The sequence below is a fragment of the Euprymna scolopes genome, chromosome 8, assembly GCF_053919585.1.
Source record: "Euprymna scolopes isolate OS-2025 chromosome 8, ASM5391958v1, whole genome shotgun sequence".
Lineage (NCBI taxonomy): Eukaryota > Metazoa > Mollusca > Cephalopoda > Sepiida > Sepiolidae > Euprymna > Euprymna scolopes.
This window is the reverse complement of record NC_136489.1, coordinates 101,389,503-101,417,439: the sequence shown is the minus strand read 5'-3', so window position 1 is coordinate 101,417,439 and position 27,937 is coordinate 101,389,503. Positions and strand designations below refer to the sequence as shown.

At 32.6% G+C, this 27,937-nt stretch overlaps 1 protein-coding gene across 1 annotated transcript in view; it reads left to right on the top strand.

Annotated features, from left to right (window-relative positions):
* LOC145283670 (anaphase-promoting complex subunit 4-like) overlaps nucleotides 1-27,937 on the top strand; it is a 213,306-nt gene that overhangs the window by 180,961 nt on the left and 4,408 nt on the right. The window contains exons 25-26 of the mRNA XM_080132681.1: nucleotides 22,002-22,181; nucleotides 26,617-26,725. Coding sequence (XP_079988807.1) covers nucleotides 22,002-22,181; nucleotides 26,617-26,725 — 289 coding nt within the window. The remainder of the gene's footprint in view (nucleotides 1-22,001; nucleotides 22,182-26,616; nucleotides 26,726-27,937) is intronic.

Below are 27,937 nucleotides of genomic sequence, written 5' to 3'. Positions count from 1 at the left end.
GTTCGGATAGCAAATTCACGTGTTCTCTTTTTTTGCTCGCGCGTTGTATATCTGTTTCTATCGTGAGGGATAAGGGGTCACATCGTCCACGTCAGTATATCCACATCCCCTTCGCATGATGGGAAAAAGGTCATCGTCTCTTTCGCGAGAAAGTAAATTAATCGCATTCTCTCGCATGACTGGAGAAGGTCGCGTCGTCCACGTCTCGTATATCTGTATTCTTTTCGCATGAGGGGAAGAAGTCACCCCCCCTCCTCCCACAAGGAGAGAGGCCTCTAAACAGGTCAGCGACCCAAAGCAAAAAGAGCTACTTCCGCTAGTGTCCAGTTAAAAAAAAGGGGAAGTGATCCCACTTCCGGTTCTCCCCCTCTTCTTCTCTGCTTCACAATCCGGTCTAAAAATAGACTTGACGAAATCTCCAGCGGGTAAAGTCTCTGCAAATTTTAAAGTTTTACATTAGTAGACTTTTGCTCAATTCGAAACAACTACTGTATTAGCCTATCTTGTGAGAATCATGTTTTATTTTACCTCGGCGGCAAAATATAAAAACAGAAAATGATATATCTCGTCAGCCTAAAATTAAGTATTTAAATTTTGATTTAAATACGTAATCCAATTTAAAGATCATGTCACAACGTTAACTTAAAGTTAAAAAAACAAACAAAAAATAAACAAGATAACATTTGTAAATTTATTTTTCTGATAATTATTAAAAAGATGTAGTATGGTTAACAGCCGAAAAATCGAAAATATGCAAAAAAAATAGCTTGTTACATTTCTAGTTTTCCTTCCAAAATGGGTCACGACTGTAACGTCAGTTAATTGTATGCTATTTTAAAAGGTTATATTTCAGATCCATTTATATATATATATATATATATATATATATCTACCTTATTAGTACCCCCCCCCATCTCAAAATTCCGTTAATGTTCATCTATAATATAAATCTCAACTGTCTGTTTAAATGTATGTATGTATGTATGGGTCCTGGATATGACCTTAAACTATATCTGATGGTGAGGCCCCAGCTTGCGGGCTTTGGGGAGTGTGGGGCCACCCTTTGATTGCCATTGCTCCTAGGTCCATTCTAACCCAGAGTGGTAGTACCTGTTAGGGTCCTAACTATGGGTTAAATAGAAACCGACTTGAAAAAAAACAAAAAACAAATATATTCTATTAAAAAAATTGTTCTTCAAAATCACTGGATTCGGCATTAAATAACCTGAAAAGGGTTGATATGCCGTAAAATAAAAACAGCCAACCAACCAACATGTTTGTATGTATGTTTTGCAAAAACTTTCGACAGAGGCAACGGATTTTCATGAGATCGGTATCATTTTGAGGCTCGACCCTTCAGATGACAAATATCGAAAAATTGGCCAAAAATATTATTTCCTTCATCCTCAACTGGGAACTTTTCTACAGGGAGGGGTTGCTTTTTTTGGCGATATTTTTTAAAGTCTTTTTTCGATTGTCTAGCCTTAATTTAAACCTATGTCATGTCTGGTTTGGCAATGTGTGCAACAGCTAACGTGCCACGTTTTTTTTTTTTTTTTTTCACTTTCTTTTCCTCTTTTGTGGTACGCATTCGAGCCTGCCTGTCTACTACCACTTTTTTTTTTTTTTTTTGCGCTTGCAATTTTCATTTGTTTGTTTTGCTCAACCAACACCCTTACATACACCTCTACTTTCTTTTCCGCCTTCGCGTCATGGGTTTGAGCCTGCCTGCCTACTATAACCTATTTTTTTTTTTTGCTCAACACACACCTACAAACACCCGGGCAATGCCGAGCACCCTGGCTAGTCTACCCATAGAATTAAAGTAAAAATCAATTGACTCAATTATTTAAGCGTCATGATTGTTGGTTTTCATAATCGAACATGCATATAATGTTTTCTCAAAAATCAAGAAAACAAAATATAAAATAAGAACATCTTTGGACAATTTTAAATATTATATCATTTAAAAATATTCCAAAACAGCTACTCTTCAGACGGTCAAATACACTATTTATACATATATGAATACATTCATTATCTCTATTTTTAGAGAACAGCAGTTGGACCTACCTACACACCATCTTTATATTTTCATTTCGTTTATTTTTTTCGATAGCCATTTGTACTGAAATTGTATACAAATGTGAAGTTAAGGTGGATAATAGTAAAGATGGAAAGGTGGAAAATTAATGTTTTTCTAAGGACAGATACCGAAACCATTGCACCTTTTAAAATTGGACCAGAGAATGAACCAAATTGGGATGAGGATAGTGATAGAAATAAGGATAGAACAAAAATGCTTATTAAAAATAAGAAGAGGAACGCAACTGCATTAGGTGATTGGGTTAGGGAACTATATAAGATAAAAAAATTTGGAATTAAAATGGTCAATAGTAGATAAAGCTAGAAATCAAAAACATGTAATTATGTTTACTTGAAGCATACCACATAAAGAATTTTAAAAAGGAAATTTTAAACAAAAAGTTAGATGTTATACAAAGCTGTCTTCATAGAAATAGGTTTCTGTTATCACGCCTAAAATCTGATTAAAATACATTTGAAAAAGGAAAATTCACAAAATAAGTTGAGGGTAAAATGTAAGTGTGGAAAGAGAATGCTTAAATGTAAGATTTTAAAATGATGCAATAAATGAATAAATTATTAGATTATCAACTTAACGTGTAGAAACTAAAATTATTATAACCTAAATAGGAGAAATAGAAGTAATTTTAATAATAGTTATGGATAATAAAATAGCACCTGAGTGGTTTCAATAACATGAAGATTAGGATGGATTAAAATAAGTTTAATCAAAATATAAAGTTGAAGAAAACTAAATGAGAAGTTTGTACTAAGATTATTATAAAGAAGAGAATGTTAGAATTATAAGTTTAAAATTGAACAAAACTGATTAATAACTACTAAAATCTAAATATTAAAATATTAATGCATGGAATTTCGATAATTTGATAAGAATTGACTAAATAGTTATCTCACTTTGAAGGTGGAGATTTTATGAATGATAAAAAAGAAAGATAATAAATTGAAATAACATACTTGAATAATGATAAGAATTGAAAAAATAAATTTAAAAGTGAAATTATTGGCATAACCAGTATGGGATGAGGATAAACTTTAATTAATAATATTTCAATTAACCTTTTAATCACAGTTTTTTCTTAAGAAATAAAATGTTAAGCAATAATTAATCAGTAGATTGTAGAATGTAAACAAAGTTTGTATGAAACTATTGTAGATTGTGGAAGAAATAATCGAGCATATAAACTAGAATTTGAAGGGGTGGATTAGTATTTGAAAATAAATCAAATAAATAAATTGGGGAAGAAAAATAATTATTAATTTAAATAAAACATATAAAAGATTGATTAATATTAAAATAAGTAATTGGTTGAAATATCATTTAAAAAGTAGAAATACAAAAATGGGGTGATTATTAAATGCGAATGGCTGTCGAAAAATAATAAATAAAAAGAAAATGTAACGATGGTGTGTAGTTAGGTCCAACTGATTGTTCTCTAAACAGTGATTATGAATGCATTCATATATGTATAAATAGTGTATTTTGCTGTCTGAAGAGTAGCTATTTTGGAATATTTTTAAATAATATAATATTTAAAATTGTCCAAACAGTTATGAAACAATTGTAATGCATAAGAAAATACACAATAAAATTTTTATATTTTGTTATCTTGGTTTTTGTGAAAATATATACATATATATAACTTTTAGAATATATATATATATATATATATATATATATATATATATATATATATATATATACACATTATGAAAATAAAATCAATGTTTTCTTTATAGATATAGTGAAATGTAACCCTTAAAAATAGCAGATGATTAATTGATGTCACAATCATGTCTCATTTTGAAAGAGAAACTACAAAATTACCAATAACTATTAACAAACACATTAAAATTGATTTTGTACCAACGCGTATATTTTTAAAGTTTGGAAATAGTAAGTTTTGTTATATTTAAATTTGTTTTGGAGATAATCGCTAATTTCAGGCTCAAAACATAGGTATAAAAAAACAAAACGGTACTCCTGCAGTATTTTACCCACCGATTTCACGATCTTAGCCGAGCGTTGATCGACATCCGTCGGAAAACGCCGGAACATGGCGAGCGGTACGATACTCTATCAGCCAATCAGGGCGCTTCAAACGAACGCGCAGCAGACGAATAATTTTCATTGAAATTACACACATAGCGTTTCATTTCAGTTATTTTATTGTTCAAAGTAAAAATACACAGCCTTTCATTTCAGCTATTTAATTTAGCGATATCAAATCGCGGAAGGCTACCCGGTTGGGAAAGGAGCTTCTTTCCACATCCTCTGAAAACCCTTTGCTCCCTACTTTGCCTCTACAGTCAGTAGAAAATCTTCCAGTCGGAACTAAAGATAAACAGTAATTGTTGTCCCCCCCCTACAAACATTACTGAAAAAAAAAAAAAAAAAACATTGTTGTTACTGTTTAATAACGTTTTGTTAAAAACAAACAAAAAAAAAAACATTGAAGTGTTTATTACTGTTGCTTACCCCCCCCCCCCCCAAAAAAAAAAGCTATCGGAAAACAAAATGAACCAAAAAAAAAAAAAAAAAAAAAAGATATTCAACAAAATAAATTTATTTTACTTTAAAAAAACTTACGGTAAGTGTTTGTGATTTATTTTATCCAAATTTTTTGTATTAATTTTATCCATTTTGTTGTGTGTGTGTAATATCTTTTCCTTGTACTGTTGTTGCTATTCACATACTTTTAGCGTTCTTGCACCGTAGCTCCGAATTCTCGGCTTTCGTCGGCGTTAATGCCGAAAGCGTTCGTCAACGCTCGGCTAAGATCGTGAAATCGGTGGGTAAAATACTGCAGGAGTACCAACAAAACAAAAAAAAAAAAGACTTGCGCTGTCACTAACTTAAAATCTGAGGGGGGTTGTCACTGAAATTAGGGTAGGCCCTAATTTAAAAAAAAACTATCCTGTAAGTTTGAAATTATCAAGCATCTTCACAAAAATGTTGAGCGTGATTTTTGATCGACTCGTGTTTGGCCCTGGCTACCAAGATATAGAAGAAGGCCGCTGTACATGAACGAGTGATGTCATTTCCAAAGCGACATGTAGGTAAAAGCTGCCTACAGTTCGCTGTGTTCAACCATGTGGCCATGCTAGCAGGCATAAAAAATATTTTTCGTTGCCTTAGAGAATGGGTGTGGAGAAGGAATAAATTTTCATTAACAAAAACAAAGTTAAATTCATGTGTTTTGTTTTTAGTACTAAAAGATATAACTTTTTTGTAAAAGTATTTTGTTTTTACAAAATAAAACAATTTCACTAATATTTAAAAAAAATAAGTAATGGATTCATTAGATTCCCTGATCGGTAAATATTCAAAATTTCATTAAAATTGGTTGGTTTCTTAAATTTTAGTGAAATTTTAAGTCAAAATATTTTTACACTTTAGAGATAGGCTATTCATTTTGTTTGTACGTAATAGAGATAAAGTAATTAAATTATGTTTTTAAATAGGATTTGTAAAAAATTATTGGAGGGGAAGCGCTTTTAATTTTGTAATGCAATTAATGTGTGGGCAATTGAGTATTTGTTTATTTTTAGAGAATGGAAGCTTTGTTTTTAATTTAAAATTTAATAAAATAACTGATTTGTTTATGAATTAACAGAAATGAATGATGGTGGAATTTTATTTCCTTATGAAATTAATGGGGAAGAGAGGTACAACTTAGTTGGATGACAATCTAGCATAAAGTGATTGAGACGAGAAAAACAAGGAGCTAAAATTCTAACGAGAAAGAAATTCGGTAAAGGTGCTTTATAGTTAATAACGAAAAAAAAAATAGTGACCAAAAAAACAAAAAAAAACCCCAAATAACTTAAACCAAACACAAGAAAATTTAATTTTCTATTGATTTGCACAGTTTTTCAATTTTTACACTTTTCCCTCTTTTTTTCACAAAGGAATCACAACTTATTGAGGCCTGAAGGTCACTCATAGATAAATGTTAATGAGAGTACGGTAGTCATCGAAACAACAGCGTTGTAATAGTGTGAATTTGGTATAAGTTGATTATTTAAAGAGATGACCCAGCAAAAACTTGTTTATATTAGACTTGAAGATGACCATATTGTAGTCAACTGTAAAGCAGTTTCACAGGCAGCAGTTCTAATAAAGACGCTTTGTTCATGGAATCTACGTTTAGATTTAGACACAGATAGAGAGTGTGGGAAATTGTTGATAGTGGGTTTGACTAGACGAGTATTTTTCGTGAAAGTTTGGCAAGAGGGGACCATAGATTGAAGCTCAGATGAGCACTTGCCATGAAAATAACGATAGAACAGAGACAAGCTAACAACGTCTTTTCTGTAGGAAAGAGGTCGCAGAGAAAAGAGTATCACCTACCAGGTTTCGAAGCTGATTTTGAACTCTGTCAAGGCAGAGTAGATGCGCTGAGCAGCTCCTGCCCAGATGTGGCGACATTACTCCATCCTAGGACATACTTGGCTCCTATACAAGTAGAGGCATCTTTTAAGTGTTTTTTTTTTTTTCAGATTTTATATTGTCTCAGAGGCTTGTAAAAATAGATTCCAGATGTCGCTGTATTTTACTTGATCTGAAATTTCAATGTTGTATGGTTTAACAACTAAAAAAAATCTAAAATTAAACAAAAATGCAACTAATAACTGTCATCGATTGATCAAACATCTATTTTTAGACCGATCTGTATATTTTTAAACTATTGAAATTGTTTTTAAGTTCTTTATTCCAAAATACTTCGTATTATACTGAAAATTTCAACATCATGTGCTTCACACCATCTTTAATCAGTTTATTTACAAGCCTTCTAAGCAACACTACAAAATCTGGAGAAAAAAAAATTGTTAAAAAGTGTTAAAACTGAAAAACTATGCAAGTCAATAGAAAATTAAATTTTCTTGCGTTTATTAAAACTTATTTGTTGTCATTTTTTTTTTCACACTTTTCTTTGTTGTAAACCAATGAACCATTGCCAAAATACTTATTCGATTTATTTAGAAGACATAGAACAGATAAAAGATGTCAATGGAGAAACAAAGATGACATATTTATACAGAGTTGGTAATGTGAGAAATTATAGCAGTAGCAGCAGAGTTATCATTGGTTAATAATTTGTCACGCCACTCGGAAGAGATTGGGCGCGAAATTTGTGTCTGTTTGTTTTTCAGGAGACAGTTTTCGACAAGACAGCAAACGGAGGAGACGTCACCCTTCCCGCCGCACCATATGGCAGCCTTTGCCTCAAGATATTCCCCACGAGGGGATTTTAAAAACCCTAAAAAATGGGTTTAATTAATTTTCGGACTTGTTTGTCCAACTAGGCATGAGTGAACCGTTATGATGAAAAATCTAAGTTAAACGTGTTTCAGCATGCCGATGTTAATGAATCATTTTTAGACGAAAAGTCTAAGTTAAACATTTCTCAACTTGTCGACAGTGACGACTTACGTTGAAACGAGAAGGAGATGGACTTTAACTCTGGATAAACTGTTAACTCTGTAAATCGAACTCTGATACTCCCAAGGGAACTTTTGGATCATAAGATCCTATTATACCCGAGCCAGTTATGTGCAGCTGAAAAAGTGTAGCATTTTTTTTTGCAACCTCGAGGATTACATTAATAAAGACGTCTGTTCAATTTTAAGGTAATTTTGTTGTTTGCTTATATTTTTTCATGCACTGCTAGGCGCCCCCAAAAAAGGGCTACATGGAGAGAATGGAAATATTTCTCACAGTAATGTCAAAGTTTATGAAAATTCATTGAAATTCTAAATAACTGGATTAAAGATTCTAGATATAAGGTTTAGTATCTTATTTTGATTTTAATCTTTGAAAGACATAAAAATTGATGCAAAATTTTTCTGTTAGAGTATTTATTTTATCCGTTCTGGAGCAAGTATTTTAGTTTTTTATATAAAAGAGTTTTCTTTCTGACTAAACCTCAGAAAATACTAAAGATACACTTAAGCTTTACATATTCTGATTTAGTATGACCTCAAGTAAGTTATGGTATAGAATGTAACTGTTCATTTGGTGTCAACAGGGATCAAATTTGTGACTATGAAGGCAGGAAGAAATTTTTTTCATTTAAGAAATCAAGGGAGATAACCTTTAAAGTTATTTCTTCTAAACCAGTTAAAATTTTAAAATTACAGAAATTAAAAAAATAAAAAGAATAAAAAAGACGTATTCAGGCTGAAAGTAAGAATATATGGAGGTTATTATTCATTTCCTGTCGATGCTGGGGTATCTGTTTGTCAATGAGGTTTAAATAACCCTCTTATATAAAATTATCTTGTCAGATTTTAAAAGTCTAACTCAAATAACTTTTACTAACGTTTGTATCCTTGTTTTTTTTTATTTTTATTTTTTAATCAAAATGAATGGCTCTCCTCTTGAAGAAGCTCCTTATGTTTTAAAAAGCTCTAAGGACTGTTTTCACTTCAGATTTAAAATGGAAAACATATATGTAGTTAATTGCTTAGCTAGCTGGAAAAATGATTGTATCATTTGAAAGGATAAAAAGAAAATGTTTACTTATGAAGTTAACTTGAGAAATTGATTTTATCGTTTGAGTGCTATGTAAATATTGAATTTAAGGAACTGATACTGAGGCTCTGTGCAAAATTGAAGAAGCAGCTTCCTATATTGTTTCACTTTTAGAATCTAATGACTGATATGAAAATTTAAAATTTATCATTAGGGTTTTCAAGAAGACTTTCTAGTTTAACATGTTCATACAGCTAGAAAAATGTTTTGCATATGTCTAGCATCAGGTAAAAATATCAGACAAATCTCTTTTGAAAGGGCTTCACATAAATGATAATGCTTGGATTCTTGTTTTCCTCTAGTCAAAATGAATAACTTTCTTTTTTTCAGGAAGTTCTTTACTTTTTGGGATTGGCTGTCACTTCAGATCTAAAATGGATGACGTGTATATCCAATCTGTTGCTAAGATTGCTGAAAAAATGGTTGGATCATTCTACTGCTCCAGAAAGTACTTGACTCCTAATGCAGTCCTCTACCTATATGAGTCAAATACATACTACAATGGAGTACTACTACCACATTTACGCAGAGCACTATTTCCTGCTTTAACAAAATTGAATTTCAAATCTAATAGGGAAGGGGGTCATCTCTTCTTTTCCCTATAACCTCTTTGCCTCAGAAGAAATGTTTCTAGTCTCTTTCTTCTCTTTCATTATTTATATTGGAGCTACTGAACTGAATTTCAACTTTTAGTTTCATTCTTATAAGATATTCGCATAATTGCACTTAAGGGAACAGCGAGGATACTAAAAAGAGCTCTCGGTTGGTTTCAATAAAAAAGCGGGGCAATGTTGGCAGCTGGTTTGGCTGCCCCATACCCAGCATTACAATCTTCAAAGGAAGGAAGAAAAAAAAAAAAAAAAATCCTAAAGTTGCTGGAAAACTGATTGCATCATTCTACCGCTCCAGAAAGTATGTGACTCTCGATGCAGTCCTCTCCCTATATAAGAACCAGATATGTCCTAAGGTGAATATGGCATAATCATGTTTGACACACTGGTTCCTGTTAAATCACTGAAGTTAAGCAACGTTGAATCTGGTCGATACTAAAATGGTAACCACTTGAAAATACCAGGTGCTGTATGTGCTCTCTACTTATCTCGGCATTGTTTCCAGTCAGATTTCTCTTCGACACTGGAATCAAACAGTGCCAATTATGGAGAGATGTGGTTAGGGATTTCAAACCCTTGCTTCACAACTCTCACAGAGGATATCCATTGTCTCTGAAGATTGAATGAAGTCACATCTTGAAAGGTGCCACTCAGAGTACTCTTTATTGTCTTGACAGAATACAGAATTAACTTTGAAATCTAATAAAAAATGATCTCTCTTGTTCCTTACTCTTACTTTTCTTACAGAAGAGACGTATTAGTCTCTCTCTACTCTCGTTATTTCTATGGAAGATGCTTGACAGCTATAATCTCTGGTTCCTCTTTGTAAGACAAAACATGGAATACAACTTTGTTGTCTTTTGTGTGACTAACTATGGTTGGAATTTTTATGAACAGAATTTCTTTGCAAGGGTTTTCGATCTATGGAATACATTATTGAGAGACTGTTTCCTTGCAGACTACAACATGGTCGTCTTCGAATTCAACAAATACTTGTCATAAACTTCACCGTCATAAGTAATCAAACTTAGTTCATTTCATTAATCATTTTTAAGCCTCTCATAATATTATTCATCTTTCAACCAACAATCATTTAATCCCATTAAACTTTATAAGTGGCTTTTAGCCTTGATAAAAAACAACAAGAAAGCACTTCTCCTCCAAAAAAAGAAAGCGATGAACGAGAATAGATATAGGTAAGTGATAAGTTATTCAAAATATATATTTTTTTTTTTATTAAAAGATTGGTCAAAAAGAAAACCTTTTTCAAAATGTTTTTTGAATTTTCCAAAACAGCACTCCCATAGGCTAAGGTTCATATGAACCTCCACTGGTTTTCATTTGTAAAAAAAGTTGAAGGTGCATTTTGTAGTAGGGTTGCTGTGTTTGTATTCATCTGAGTGGCTTTGTTTGAAATGAAGAAAAAATGGTCATTAAGTTTTTGCTTAAAGGGACAAAGTTCTTCTCTACAATTTAAATTAAATTTTCGTCAACACAAAACGTTGTCTAAAAAGAGTTATAAAAAAATGGCATATAAAACAAATTGATTCTTGTCAACGTAATTGAGATCACGACTAACGTCTTGTCAGATTGACATCTCGAATGGGACTTTTATCTGCCTCCTGCCAAGGCCATTGCAAGAGGCAAACAAGGTATTATGATGTCTTGTTAATGCGATGCTCAAAGTCTGGCTGTAAAAGATGTGAAACGGCTTTGCACAGAAAGCAAAAACGGTTGTATATGCTCAATGTATCACTATGCAAATGATAAGCCTGTTTTATCATTAGGGCTATGACAACAGCATAATCTTTTCATTGCTCTTACTCTCGAGTATATATTTGACACAGTTAGACACAACCAACCGAGAACTACATCACCCTACATTAAAAACATATAAGATATCAATGGATACCTGAGAATCAAAACAAGGAAAAGAATATGCTGTTGTCATATCCCTAGTTATCATATTGAACAATGTACCAATAACTCTGCAAGTAGTTTCATGCAAGTGCAAAAGAAAATAGGTGTTCATTATGGTAGTAAGTACTACACATTTGTCATGCATAATAGAACATACTTTGTTTTTTGAAAGATTTGGTTTACTTTCGCAAATTTCAGGTGTTCAGTTAACTTTTTTTATCAAAACAACACGGTGGGCAGAGCATGTCTGTTTACTTTAGCAAAATGTTATCTGTTGCTGTTTTGCTGGTGATACAGTGTAGGGCGGTGTGTATCTCAATATATATTTTTTTAATACCATGTCTTTACCCACCTAGTCCTTTGATCGCCCTTCCATCGTTTCTGACCGGATTTTTGACTTAGCCGTTGATATGATAACAAAATGGATTTATTTCTCTTTTACAGCAATGTATTCATTTCGTTTTAGATCCCCCTCCTCGATTTCTTTCTGGTTCTTTCAAAGCTACTCTTCTGATACTATACTTCATCTGTTCTCGGTCAGTGAAAAAGAAGTCCTTCTAGACTTAGGCAATTTTTGTTTTTGTCCCAATTCAGAGTGTTCCAGTTTGGGAAGTTGGATAAAAAAGCGACCTTGTCTCTAATTTTGCTTTCATGGGGAGGCAAGTGAATGGCGATACTATTTATATGCTTGATGCTAAAAGTCATACACAGTTCACATTTTCTGTTTCTCTTTGTTTTTATTCTTGTGTTTGTGTGTTTTCTGGTTTCACAGTTCAGCCCTTTGATATCCACTCCCTCTATTCTAACTGCATTTTTGATTTAGCTGTCATGGTAATGAGTTTGATGTTTCCTCTTTTAGTATTTCACCTATTTTCTTTCTCTTACTTTCTTGTTTTATTATTCATTGTTTTCTGTTTGATTTAAAGTCTGTGACTTGCTAGGTTTTTTATTTAGACACTAACATTCTATTGAAGTTAAAAGCTTTTTTTTTTTTTTTTTTAAATTGTAAAGAAACAAAACTAATAGAAAACTGTTCCCTCCCATGGGTGGGGGTGTGGCTAATTTTACCTGTCTTGGAATGGGTATTCTTATTATTTATAAATTTAAGAGTCACAAAAAACAAATTTTAGAGTATTTATGCTATTAAAAAAAAAAAAAAATGAAAGAAAAAGAAAATTCTTAGGCAAATGTTGGATAAGTACAGGTAGTAAAAAAATCAATATTCTGAGGTGTGTCTGCGTGTATATATTTCGCTAATAAATATTCCAAAGCAAAAGATGTACTTATTTCACATTCATAATGTTTTATTGTTAATATGGTGTGTCTTACATGTGTTTCATTGAATAGTGGAAATTTACCAAACAACTTATCAGAGACAAAAGCAGTTGACACTTTTTGTTCTGTTGGATTAAAAAGGATAAATCTTGGTAAAAAGAAATGGAAATCTTTAAAAGTCATAATAGTAAAAAGATATTACTTTTTATAGAATATGTTGGAACCCTGTTTTTTCCAAGAAAAATAAATGTGTCTCTGATGAGTTGTTTGGTGAATTCCCACCATTCAACAAACGACGTGTAAGACCCACTATATTAACAACTAGCAGGGGTACTCGGCGTTGCTCGGATGTTTCGAGGTGTGTGCGGTTTTGAGTAAATCAAAACAAAAGAATAAAAAAATCGTTGCCCGGGTGTTTGTTTCCGGGGTGGGGATTGTTTAAAAAAAAAAAAAAGTGATGTTAGGTAAGTGGGAAGGATCAAACCCGGAGTATTGGGGCGAAGTTGGAAAATTAAGTGTGAAAAAAAAAAACATGCGATGTTAATAACTCGGCCACCAAGAAAATCCATTTTAGGTATTTATGAAAAAAAAAAAAGACTACGGTATGTCAGCGCGAATGTGAAAATATAATGTGAATTGTCCGGCATGCTAACCACTATGCCACGGAGCACTGCAACTGAGTTTAGTGATTTTAAGTAACTTAACATGAAAGAAGTGAACGGTTGTATTAAATTAAATTTTGAATAGAAAAAGGTACACATTCTATAATGAAAAAGATTAGAAACTTCCCATAAGAATTTCCTATCAGAGTTTTAAAACATTGACCTGACAGGAATATGGGTGGAGTGTGGACAATACTTATGAGACTGCCATGCTGATAATTCACAGCAAAAAATAACTATAAATAATAATAGAAGGGAGAATTGGCTTTCCTATTTGTATAAAGCTCTTGGATACACAATGTTTGATGTTCTACCCTCTGGTGCTAATATATATAGACTGTGTGGGGAACCTACCCGTGAACATCCTACATAAAACTGTCCGTGACTAAAGCAAGAAGAAGCTAAGTTCAGACCAACCACTGCCAAGGTTTGTCCTTGCGACTTATTTATTGTCATGGCAAAACATAATTTTATTGGGAACTGAAGCCTTTTAAATGGAATTGTTGAATCTGATGGAATAATTGGTATTCTAGGAAGAAATGTCAATTCGCCTGTAGCTACACCAGTCAATATGACTGCTTCTATCACATGAGGTTGCATTCGTGTTACACATAATCTTGTTCCATTGCATAGTCGTGGAGCATCAAGGTTTCTGAGTAACACAATTGGACATCCAGATTTCAGTTTTAATTTGTGTGGTGGCATACCAGGTAATTGCAAGGAATTTTAAAATTCTGTAGGGTACTGTACAGCATGGTCATTATCTACAGTAGAATCTAGAGAAGTGTAAATTTTGGAGCTAAAATTGCTCTTTCTGTTAGCCATTGAGGATTAGTATAATTTGCAGCTATATTTGGGTAAACTTTGTTACAAAGTTCTGCGAGTGAGGAAACAATTGATCCAATACTTCAAGTAATTACAATTTTACCATGTTTGTCTGTTGGAATTTTGCCATCTCCAATTTGTAGAAGTATGGAAGCAAATTTATCAGCCAATGGGTCACTATTAAGATGGACATGCATGTTTGTAGATAAGGTTACAGTCTTGATGTACATCCACAAATATGACAATTTAATGCAAGCATCGAGCTCATCAGCAGGACTTCCACGTGGAACAATAGGAAGCGTTTGTCGGAAGTCACCAGATAATAAAAGTGTGATGCCACCCATGACAACATCACGTGACTTGAGATCACGCAATGTTTTATCTAGAGCTTCAAATGCTTTTTTATGTGCCATTGTACATTCATCCCATATGATCAAGGAACAATTCTGTAAAATTTTAGCTGAATCTGATCCTCGTTCTATATGGCAAATTGGAATAGAATCTTTTATTAATGATAATGGCAATTTGAATGTGGAGTGAGCTGTTCTACCACCAGGAAGAAGGGTTGCTGCAATACCTGATGATGCAACAGCTACAGCTATTTTTCCTTCTGACCTTACTTTTGCAAGAATTAACTTAGTAACAAATGTCTTTCCTGTTCCTCCTGGTGCATCAAGGAATATAAGGCCACCTTGCTGATCTTCAACAGTATTAACTACAGTTCGAAAAACATGAATTTGCTCACTATTTAGTTTTGCAATACCGTCCCGAACAATTGATGCTTGCTCATGTGGTTGATAGCTAATTTCACGTGTCCAAGCAGTAACAATAGGATGTGTATTAGATCTATCAGGTGAGGTAAGACCCAAATCTGTCAGTGTTTTACCATTCATCTTATATGTAATATCTTCATCAATATGAACCAGAGCAGTATTGAAGATTTTGTCTGTAAAAGTTATACCAGCCCCAGGATGTTGATTGCGTTCCCTAAGGAAATCTTCACTTAATGCTTCTTTGTGTGTATGCCAAAGTCGTGTTGGATAAGATACTGCACAGGTAGTTAACATGATAGCAAACAAATGTCTCAAATTATGTGCTAAGGCAGATGTAGATGCTTCCTGTAATGTAGCATCCCAGTGGTTATCATCATCAAGCAGTCCATCATCAATATCCCGGTTTTGGGGAAGTTATAATCGCCCCTCCCCTCCCCGGCAAACAGAAGGACCCAAATATGTAAACTGTGCAAAACTGGGCAGGCAAAAATGAGGGACTTAGTTGTGCAAGCCGATTTATCCTAAATTTTTTGTAGGTTTCCTATGAGTTTTCTATTGTATTCGAAAGAGTAAGGAGTAAACTTAATGTGCCAAAGGGGAAAAAAGTATTTGTACACGTGAAAAATAAAGTTTTCTGGGTCTATTTCCGAGTTAAAAATGCAACAATATTGAATAACCCCAAGAATCGTACGCTGAAAAATGTAAGTATGTGTATTTCATGTTAGTATTAAAATTAGTTTGGTAGGGTAAAGTAATTACTCAGATATAGTTTTTGTATTATCTCCTGGTGTTATTGTTATTATTATTATTTTTTTCTTAAGTAACTGTGTATTTTTGTGTGGTTTATTGGTTGTTGTTGTTGTTTTATTTTGGTATATTTTATTTTGTGTAAGCGATCCGTTGCAGACGATGTGTAGGGAAAAAAAGTAATAAATTGCAAAAAAATAATAAATAAATAACCACTGAAGTAATAAGTCACCCGTCCCCTGAGTATGAATTCCGAAATTAGTGGAAACATAGCATAATATAAAAGTAAAAAATTTAAAAAAAGAAGTTGTATTATCGTCTGACAGCGAGGAATGAAAATGAAAATGTAACGATGTTAAACATGCCGTCCCGTAAATCGCAGTTCTGATTTTTATAAAACCCTACCAACGCGAGTCTAAAGTTAATGGAAGTCGAGTAATCGAAGTAATGTGTTCGGTAATGCAATTCAAGATAACGTATAGCATTTAGTTTGTGTTTATGTTTAAGGAAAGAAAGAGAAACATAGGGAAGTACCCCCACCACCAGCCCCATCACCAAAAAAGCGAAAAAGACAACGAAAGGTAAGAAAGAAAGAAAGAAAAAAAGAACGAAAGGAAAGAGGAAAACGGAAGTTGTGTTTATGAAAGTAAGTTGGGTGCGTTTCACGTAAATGTCAATCCAGGTTTTCATAAAACTCTAACCACGCGGGTTATAACGAAATCGAAGTAATGTAATTGTGAATTCAATTCCAGGTAACGGATTGTGGTCTGTTTTAATCTAATTTTATTATAATAAATGCTTTATAAATTGTGTTTATGTTTTATGCTAACCAATGGCAAAGTAAGCGTGGTTCGTTTCAGCGTAAGTCCAGTCCAGTTTTTAGATAAATTTTAACCGGTGGTCGGGTTTAAATGTCTCCTGTGAACGGTCTGGAACGGTGTAAGTGAGTGTCGGTGGAAGGATGAATTTATTAGAGAGAGTATACTTTACTACTTCCATTAAATGTAACCGATTCTTACAGTGGACTCTCACCAGACAGAATATAGGAAACTCTGATCAGCGAGATATTGGATACGTAATAAGCCTATAACATACGGCAGATGTCGTGATTCAGTTTGTGAATGATACGGCTGCACCAAATGTATACAGGTGCAGTCCTATAAAGGTCAAAGTCGGAGGGGAAAAAATGAGTTCATTTTATTTATATAGAGATAAAACATTATTAGAGTGAAATAAATACATCTTTGGCTTTGGAATGTTTATATATATATATATATATATATATATATAGTAATTTATAAAGTATATATGGCAATTAAGCTACACTGAATATTCGGCGTTTCATCCACTCTAGGATTCCTCAGGCTTATGCGCGAATTCTGTGGTTGTTTATCGTTTTTATATGGTCCTCTTCTATTGAGGATTTAGTTAGCCAATCAGTTTTCTAGTATCCACCGCGCCCCTTCCTATCAGCCAATGGGCATGCATTTTATTGAACAAAGGATCTGTTTTAAAACACATTAAAAATAGGTATGGAAAGAGTTAATTTCAAAACATCGCTAAAAAACATCCCCACACCCAGCAAACATAGCTATATTATAAATATATATTTATAAATTACTAACTAGCTTTACCTATGTATTGAGCACTTTTGAAGTAAATACTTAAAGTTTACGCATAAATCTATACTTTCGTATATTAATTTTATGTGAGTAAACGAAGTAGTTATATATATATATATGCTCTGAAAGTATAAATTCATTTTTATTGAGTTTAATAAATTGTGGCAATTTAAAAAAAATTCATTGAATGTATACATTAAAAGTATATATTTTTATAATCAAACATATACATTTATAATATATATATATATATGTATATATGCATCTACATTTTATGGATAAAGAACACTGATACACATTTCTTCTGTGAGAATTTCCTTATTCAAGAACCTGGATTTAAATTACTTCTTGGATTACTCCTTTGGTACCGTTTCAGACTCATTACAGACATTGAATTCTCTCCTCTAGATTATTCTGCATGCGAGTGTATTGGATATTAACTTCCATCTCTTTTTACACTGTAGTACACCTAATTGCAATTTTCTACCTATATAAAAGCCAGGTACGGCCAACGATGGAGGACTGTTGCCACATCTGGGCAGGAGCTGCTAGAAGCAGCTTATCTTTCCTTGACAGAGTTTAAAATAGACTTTGTAGCTTAGTGAAGAATGCCCTTTTCTCTGCCACCTCTTTCCCCACAGAAGAGACGTTGCAAGCTTGTCTCTGCTTTATCGTTATTTTCATGGCAAATGCTCAGCTGAGCTTCAATCTATGGTTCACCCCTCACCAAACTTTCACAAAAAACACTTGTCTAGCCAAAACCACTATCAATAATTTCCCACACTTTTTATCTGTGCCTAAACTTAAATGTAGATTTCATGAACAAAGCTTCTTTCTTAAAACTGCACGCCTGTGAAACTCTCTTCCAGCTGACTACAATCAGATTATCTTCAAGTCCAATGTAAACAAGTTCTTGATAAACCGTCCTCCTAAGTAATCCAATTTACAAAATTCCCATTACTTATATTTACTACGCTATAATCACATTGACTAATGTATACCCATTAACCCTTATCCTCAAGTGGCTCTCGGGCCTTGATAAGTGATGATTCCTGTGTAAAAAAAAAAATCCATATGATTTATCTTCCAAGAATTTGAGTTGATTTTCTTTGAAACTTCCTTATTTTTCTTTTTCCTTTTCTTATTCTTCTTTTACTTCTTTGTATTTTAATTGTCCTGCTTTATTTATTTTTATAATTTAAATTTTTTATCCAAACTTTATTGTAAGTTCTTTTGAATTTAAAATTTCTTTTTAAAATTTGAGGGTTTTAAAAACTCTTTAAAATTTTTTTGAAATTTAAAAAAATATTTTTATAAATAAATAAAAAAAAAAATTCTTAGTATTTAATTTTCTTACAAATTATTTTGTCTTTATTGCGTTTCTGTCATTTCTCTCTTTCATCCTAATCATATCGTCACCTACAAACATTTTTTTTTCATTTCTAATCTGATGTTTTCAAAGTTAGTGTTGTCATTTTACTTTTACATTTGTATGATGCCGACTTTGTCTCCTCTTCTGACAGGAAGCATTTAGCTTTGAAATGCCATGGTCCAAAATGGTTTCTCCCTTATTCCTCTTTCTGTAACCATTATTGACTTGATAATGTAATAAACTTTACTCTTTATCTTATTCTCTCTCTTTGCATAAAAAAAAAAAATGAATACGTAAAGTATAAACGTTTATAACTTTATTCGTTCTCTATTGGTGACGTGCAGGAATACAAAATGTTATTATAAAAAATAATTAAAAACGTTTTTACAAGAACATATTTTCGACTGTCTTCCTCAGTGTATTGAAGGGGATGTGCATGTACGGGAAAGAAGAGGAAGCAGGAGAAGGTAAATGAAAAGGTGCCATGTCAGCCTTAAATACATATACATGCGCACATGCACACAATATGTATATACATATAAAAGAAAAATCGAGCAGTAACTAAAGATAAAGAAACGTGCATTTAACTGTCTAATATTTGGAATTCCAATGACAATAATTTATTCCAAAAGAGACCAAAATCTGAAGGATATAAGAAGACGTTATGAGGAGAGACGTTGTATATTCTTTGAATGCCAACGGCTATTTTTTCATTTGAAAAAAAAAAAAAAAAGAACAAAAACATCAGAACAAAATATATATATATATATATATATATATATATATATATATATATATATATATATATATATATATATATATATATATATATATAATGTCCTTAAATGAGTAATTGCCAGAATATGGCCACACTTATAAAGGCATGTTCAAAATCGAGTCATGAACCCAGAATGTTGGCAGTAATGATAGTGGCCTTACTCACTCTATTCTTAACATTATTATTTATTATTCTTAATATTTGTTGCTGCATCCATCCACATTTTACTTGATGTGTAAATATTTTCAAGATAAAGAAAAGAGAAAAAGTCACAAAAAGATTGTTTTAAACAAATTTCTTTGCCACATGCTGCATATAAAAGTTTGTTTAATCTTAATCCAAGCGTGGTTCGGATTAAGAATGGGATTATGTCTATTTTTTGCTTTTGTTTTTCTTTTGAGTTTCACGGTAAGGGACGGAGTGGGGGAGTGGGGTATCACTACTGTTTTAGAATTAACAGATTTTTTTAATCCATTTATCTCCCCCCCCCACATCACCACCAAAAAAAAAAAAAAAAAAAAAAAAGATTGGAAATGCCGGCTGTATCACCATCTGCCTCTGATGTAAATGCTAAGAAAAATTGATTACTTGTAGATAAGAATAAAATCCTTCTTTGGGGATATGAAAGAACAAGATGTTACCTAATTCTCCAAGTTCTTATAATTTACACCATTTCCCTACATTTACTGGATATTTTCATTCAATCTTCACTGCTTTAATCAAGTAAAAACAAACAAACTCATTACGCATTATGCTTCAGATTTTCTTTAAATGTAAGGGTTGTTACTTATTTTTTATAACTTATTTTTTTATAACTTAAATCCACGCCAAACAAGGTGCATTACTACTGAAATGTAAGGCACTGATATGCATTATGGCGCCAGATTTACAGTGGCATCCTAAGTGGAGAGTTTGTAGGAATATATTTGTTCACATTACATTTAAATTTCTACATATTGGTACAGTTAGGGATGAGATTTGAATTATTCGGACTGCTATTTTGATTTTGTATGTTATTCTCGCAAGGTTACAGCCGATGTAACCTCCACCATTCTTCAGGTGTAGCTTGCCAAACTAGAAAATCTATATGATTTAGAACTAGTCACTTTATTTAATCAATGAGGACAGATTGCTCTTGCTCTGTCAGCCATTACCGGGTAAAAGTCTGAAGTAACTTTTATTATATTCTTACTATGGACTCTGTTGAGGATTGAACCTTCCACCTCCAGAAGACTGTCGCTTAGAAATGACTATTACTTAACACTTTATTTGTTGTGGCAGTTTGGTTTGGTAAGAGGCACTTGAAGAATCAATAACCTCTGCAACATGATAATAATCGTCTTCTGTTGGATACTGTGCCATATTGGTGTTTGTTTGTGTAAACACAAAAAAGTGGACAAAGTTAAAAAAAAAAAAAAAAAAAATCCCTACAAAGTATCAAAACAAACGCTAAAATTCAATGTATGCATTTAAACCATGTCATAATAAGATATATATTAAAAATAAATGAAAAGATCTTTAGAATGTCTGCATGAACAATAAACTGAAAAATTTCCAACCAATGATGAAAAATAACTACCAGAAATAGAAGAGAATGAAAAAGGGGGAGATAATTGTTATTCAAATCCTATGTAAAACGTACACTCATATCTGCTTAAAGGACAAGATCATTCATTCTTTGTTGTCAATTGTGTTTCATTCATAGTGAAACATATTGAGATGTATTGATTCCAATAGAATCTATTTTAGACATTCACTGTTGGTAACCTAAAATGCCTTTTTGAGATGGTCACTTGAAACAGCATTTTTAGATTTCTGAATGAAGTAATATTTTACAAACTCAATAAATACTCCACCATTTTTTTTTTTTTTTTTTACAACCTGTCCCTTTACAAATAATTATAATGGAATCCTGGTGCTACCAAATCAAGCTGTCTGAAGATATCTGCTTCTTGACTTAAATACATCTTTGATGTTATTGTTTTTTTGTTTTTTTTTTCCATTTACAAAACTCAATCATGTTCTACAAAGCTAAAATCAAAAAATAGTAATTATCCACTACAAAACAACTAAACCAAACACCATGAATAAATATTTAAGGATATAAAGAACTTTAAGCATAACAATTTTTACTAAAATGTTTGGATTCAGCATTAAATAACCTGAAAAGGGTTGATATGTTGCAAAATAAAACTATAACCAAATATCATGAATAAATATTTAAAGATATTCCTCTACAAAGAATTCTAATGGAATCACATTTTTCTAGCAAACAGACTTTCTATGACAAGTGAAAAAAACTTTCCCTTTTTCTCCATATGCCTAGTATCAGGTGGAATTTCCATGGACAGTGTTTCTTTCCAAGAATTTCCTTTCTATGGAACACATTTCCGTGAAATTACTTCCATGCAGACTACAGCATGGTCATCTTCAAATCCAATGTCAATAAATGTTTGTCATAAACTGTTTCTACATAAATAAAACTTTGTTCATTTTATTCATCAGTTTCAATCCTCTTGTAATATTCTTCATCATTCAACTGACAATCCACCCATTTCATTACCCCTCATATTTGAATCAGTTTTTAATTGGAGACTCAGTGTAAAAAAAATCAAAGAATGATTTTTGTTTTTTTATTTTTGGTCAGCATTGGATGACACATTGAAGTTTATTTGTTGCAAATCAAATTAGTTGTATTGATTTTTTTTTTATTATTAAAACTGACCTTTTTTTTTTCTTTTAATTAAACCTTGTGCATTTGTTTCTGTGTTTCAGTTGCGATCTGAGATTCCGCATCCTTGATGTGTCCTACTATGATGAGAAGAACCTTTCAGTTTTGCTGCAGGATGAGACCAGGGGAAACCCTGTTCTGACCCAACTTCCAATTGCAGCTGTCGAAGCAAATTGGTTCACTAGTGTGCCGTACACAACAAGCAATCTCTTTCTCTCAGACCTGTAAGTTGTCAATAAAAGCACTAAGTTTTGTTTTCTTTCATTTTTTTCTTCCTCCTCAACACTGATGTGCCCTCCCCCATTGTATTACAAAAATATTAAACAATTAACAGAGAAGCCAACAAATGAAAAAAAAAAAGTTAAAAAAAAATTCAAATATGCAACAAATAAATGTTACCAAAGGCAAGGTAAGTTACTCTTCTACCCACATAGATAAGTTTTGTGTGTTTTAACATATTTTAAAGCTGTTTTCGGTTTGAAAAAAAAGTAGTGTCGAGTTGGTAAGTTAAAGGACAACAACATGGCCGACCTTGAACATGCAGCCTGATAGAAATCCAGCCAATAAGTGGGCAGATTGCTATCAATATTTTGTTTATTTTCGTGCTTTGAGACATTATTAATTCTCTGAAGACAAAATGTTCAGTGTCGGCCATATTGTCGGTTTAACTTACTAACTCAACACTACTTTTTCGAACTGAATAAAAGCTTTAAAATATGTTAAAACACAAAAACTTATCCAGGTAGATAGAAGAGTAACTTATCTTGCCTTTGGTAACATTTATTTGTTATATATTTGAATTTTTTACCCTTTTTTTTCGTTTGTTGGCTTCTCCACTAAATATCTCAAAATTATTCTCAGATGATTGGTTGCACTTCAAATTAAAATAGCATTTTCATTGCTATGTGCACAGATTAATTGCAAGTGTCTTATTTATCGTACACTCTGTGCATTAATCAGTTGTTTTTTTTATTTTTCATCTCATGTTGGGGTTAAACATGTTTTTTGGAAATCACTCCAGATGTGAAGCAACCTTAATGTAAGGAGCTAATCTTGAAAAGATCAAGACTATAGGTAGAAGAAAAACAGTGAGCAGGAAGAGAGTTCCATAAGTCTGTAATTCTTGGAAGTTGTATTGTAATGAAGTATCAAAACGGTGAATTAATGGAGATCATTAAACTAATGAGCTGGAACAAAGGAAGCCGGGAACAGATCAGGCAATTTTTGACATAATTGTATTTGTAGAAAAGACTGAGACTAGCAACATTGCGTCTGTCAGAGAAAAGTTGCTGAGAAGAAGAAAGAATAGAAGACAATCAGATTACAAATACGTATCTGCATCTTATCAAGAACCATCAAATGGGACACAGATTCCCCAGCTCAAATATGACAACAGTACTCCATACATGGTTTGATTTTAGATTTGTAGAGACATAGAAAATAGTCTGTGTGAGAAAGTGTTTAGAGAAATAGAAAGAACCGATTTTGTTTTCTTATACTGTAATTCACCCCAAACAAGACACAATGCCACTAAGTCATAAGAGGCTACTATTTGGGATCAGGTTTGTAGGGATATTATAGAGGGAGTTGAGTAGTGAGATGTCTATTCGCATTACACTTGAACTTCTGCAGGAAAGTAGGGGTCCAGGAAGGAATGCTAAAATCTAGCAGTTTAAGAGAAGAAGCTATTTGAGTAGAAGGCTTTATGGCATCTAGGGATCTCTGCAGTGTAGGGGTGGGATTTTGCTGCTTGTTGGGTTTGTCAGAGGTATTTACGTCAAAGGGATACAAGTGCTTTAAGTTCGTCAGAGCACTTTCCATTAAAATACTTGTAAAACACGCAAGGATATAACATTTAGATGATGGGATAGAGATTGGAGTTTGGTCGACAGTATGAGACATATTAAGTTTGCAACTCTTTTTTTTTTTAATTATGTTTAGGAGTGAGAGATTAGTGACAGATGCATCAGCCCAGATGTGATGGCAATATTCCATGCATGGGCGAATAGTGGCTTTGTTGAGATACAGGATACTCTCAGGTGTGAGTAATTTTCTAACACGGTACAGAGAACTCACCTTCCTCACAGCAGTCTTGGCAATTACCTGAATGTATTTTATGAAAAGCAGCAAGAGTTTTGTGATTGATTTCCAACTTCTGTTTGTTGTTATATTGTTTGTGCCACTTACTAAGATCAGGCTATCATTAGCTGATCTATATCTCAAGCAGCTTACCATGTCTTCGGGTCATTCATCTGCCATGCTCTTGCATTTATAAGTTTATATATAGTTAATCTATATATCTATAAAAGTGAAAGTGTCTGTGTGTGTGTCTGTCTATGTACATTTCCCTACGCAATAACTCTGTCAATTTTCAGTCTACAGACTCGAAATTTGATATACAGGGTATTGAGATTTGGGAAAATCTTTGTAATCGGTTTTTGGCCAGAAATTTGGCTGTTAAGGGGTCAAAGTTCAATGATTTGACCTTTGAGGACTCTACCAAACTCCTCCGACAATTTTGGGTCTAAACACTTGAAATTTTAGATATAGGTTCCTTGGACATGTATCTAACTTAATAACTTGATTTGAGTCCAAAACAATAAATGTTAAGGGGTCATAATAGGGGTCAAAGTTAAAAAAAATTGACTGCTTTTTTTTTTTTTTGCTCAACATACACCTCTAAACACCTGAGCAACCCTGGGCTCCCAGGCTAGTATACCATAAAAAAAACCAAACTAAATATTCATGGGACAAGTCCTGCCTATCACATTAAACTATCTTGTTTTTATCACCATTAATTTCAAGCCCGTTCTGACTTAAAGTGGGAGTATTTGTTAGGATCCCATCTGATCAGCTAAATAGAACATTTCATTTACTGACTAAATAACTTTGGCCTTTTGGCTACGAGCAAAGTATAGTATCTGTTCTGATACTAAACCTCATCTTTTTTATGAGGAGCTGGATTTTTCCCACATTCAAGATTAACATTGTGTTTAACTCTGCTCTCATGGGGGAGACAAGTAATGCACTTGTGGAGAGGCAAGTAAATAAACTATTTACAAAATGTATTCCTATAAAACAAATCTACAAACCAAACACATACAAAACATACATCTACACTAAATAACTCTTTGAAGATATTACAAACTATCTACCCAGAACACCCATGAGTATGGCACAAAGTTATGCCCAGTGGTGATGCCCAAATTTGGCAAATTTGGGAGTTTGACATTATTCTGACCTAAAATACCTGGCCCTACCAGATCAGGCTGTCTGAAAGTATTAGCTCCCTGACCTAAAATGCACCAAATATTGATGTTATTATTTTTTTCCTTTCTCTTTGCAAATTGCAATCATGTTCTGTAAAGCCAAAAACAAAAATAATAATTTTCCTTTACAAAACAACCAAACCAAACACCATGAATAAATATTTGAAAACCTAAAGCACTCGAAGCATAAAATTTTTCAAAAAATTAAATAACCCAATTTTTATTTACATCATCCTATGTTTACCTTGACCTTCCCTCGCCAACTGACTTTACTACCTTTAATTGTTCTGCATCTACTAACCTAAGTACTGTCATCCATCCATTAGTTTAATGTGGCCATACTATCAAAGTCTCCTGTTCTGCACAACTCTCTCTACATACTGTCCTGATTTAATCTTTCTCTGACGTCTTCAGATCTAAGCACATCTTTAAGACTCACATTGCACATCGATTGCATCATTCTCGTATCATTTCTTTCGATGCAGCATATGTCCTCAATCTTTACTGGTCAGATTTCATTTCTCATATATCATCATTGGTTATTGAACTAAAAGTTGTCTACTGTGAATGGCCAAGAAGTTGGTGTTAATTTTCAGTGTGTAACACATGTTTCCATTTTGATCTTCGCTACAGTTTATAAGTTTAAAAAAAGAAAAAGGTGCATCATTTTATAAAGGACAAAATTTTTTTTGCTTTGAGGCTTTGCTCCTCTAAGCATTGTTCAAAAACTTGTATTCATATGTATTATTCAAAATATTTGGACAACTATTCTCACTTGGATTTTTATTTGAACAATATTTTGACCGATGTAAACTCCAACCTTCTTCAAGTGCATCTTGTTGAACTTGGGAAAGTTCCTAGGTCAAACACAGCAACTTATAGGTTCTCGCGTTCAGTACTAATATATAGTAATCAAAGTGAATTATTTATAAAATCTAACATATAGATTTTGTTTAAGGAAGGAGTGTTTTATGGCAATGATTTCAGTAATGAGACTTGTTAAGCAAGTTTGTAGCCAGGATTTAAGATGTTTAAAAAAAAAAAATTTGTTAAAAATAATTTTTTTTTTATAGAAAAATGCCAAAATTATGTGAATTATTTTATTACAATTTATATTATTTAACCATTTTTTAAGGTTTTGCATTTTATTATAGTTACAAAATAGGATGTCAAAAATATTTGTTTTAATGTTTTTATTATTTTTGCGTGTATTTTTTTTATTCTTAGTTCTTGTTAGTTACAGTGATTAAAAAAAAAAAAGAAAAAAAAGACGCTCAATAGAGGGCACTAGTAATAATAATTTATCAAAAATTAGTTTTTGACTGTTGAAAATTTTATTGCTTATGTTGCTTCTGCACAAATTTCATTTGTTAATTAATTTTCATTTTAGTCCATGTCATAATGTTGGTGATCAGATCGATCCTTTGACCTGTCGTCCATTGGAAAACATGAAAGCTCTCAGTTTTGCTGTTAGCGGAAGTCGAAAAGTTGCAGCTGTAGTAAGTTGGAATTTCTTTTAAGGTTTAACACATAAAAAATTATTATAATAATTTGAAACAAACATTTCCATGATCATCTTGATCTAACAAACTGAAACAACCAATATTTTTTATTGTTATAGTTTGAAACAAATTATTTTGCAACTTTCTTCTCAGTTTCAAACAAGAAATTAAGCATTGTTTTTGTCTTCACAGTCTGAAACAATTAACCCATCTTATTTTCACAGTCTGAAACAAGCAACTTTGCAATGTTCTTGTTTTCACAGTCTGAAACAAGCAATTCTGCAATGTTCTTGTTTTCAGTCTGAAACAAGCAATTCTGCAATGTTCTTGTTTTCACAGTCTGAAACAAGCAACTTTGCAATGTTCTTGTTTTCACAGTCTGAAACAAGCAATTCTGCAATGTTCTTGTTTTCAGTCTGAAACAAGCAATTCTGCAATGTTCTTGTTTTCACAGTCTGAAACAAGCAACTTTGCAATGTTCTTGTTTTCACAGTCTGAAACAAGCAATTCTGCAATGTTCTTGTTTTCAGTCTGAAACAAGCAATTCTGCAATGTTCTTGTTTTCACAGTCTGAAACAAGCAACTTTGCAATGTTCTTGTTTTCACAGTCTGAAACAAGCAATTCTGCAATGTTCTTGTTTTCAGTCTGAAACAAGCAATTCTGCAATGTTCTTGTTTTCAGTCTGAAACAAGCAACTTTGCAATGTTCTTGTTTTCAGTCTGAAACAAGCAATTCTGCAATGTTCTTGTTTTCAGTCTGAAACAAGCAATTCTGCAATGTTCTTGTTTTCACAGTCTGAAACAAGCAACTTTGCAATGTTCTTGTTTTCACAGTCTGAAACAAGCAATTCTGCAATGTTCTTGTTTTCAGTCTGAAACAAGCAATTCTGCAATGTTCTTGTTTTCACAGTCTGAAACAAGCAACTTTGCAATGTTCTTGTTTTCACAGTCTGAAACAAGCAATTCTGCAATGTTCTTGTTTTCAGTCTTAAACAAGCAATTCTGCAATGTTCTTGTTTTCAGTCTGAAACAAGCAATTCTGCAATGTTCTTGTTTTCACAGTCTGAAACAAGCAACTTTGCAATGTTCTTGTTTTCAGTCTGAAACAAGCAATTCTGCAATGTTCTTGTTTTCACAGTCTGAAACAAGCAACTTTGCAATGTTCTTGTTTTCAGTCTGAAACAAGCAATTCTGCAATGTTCTTGTTTT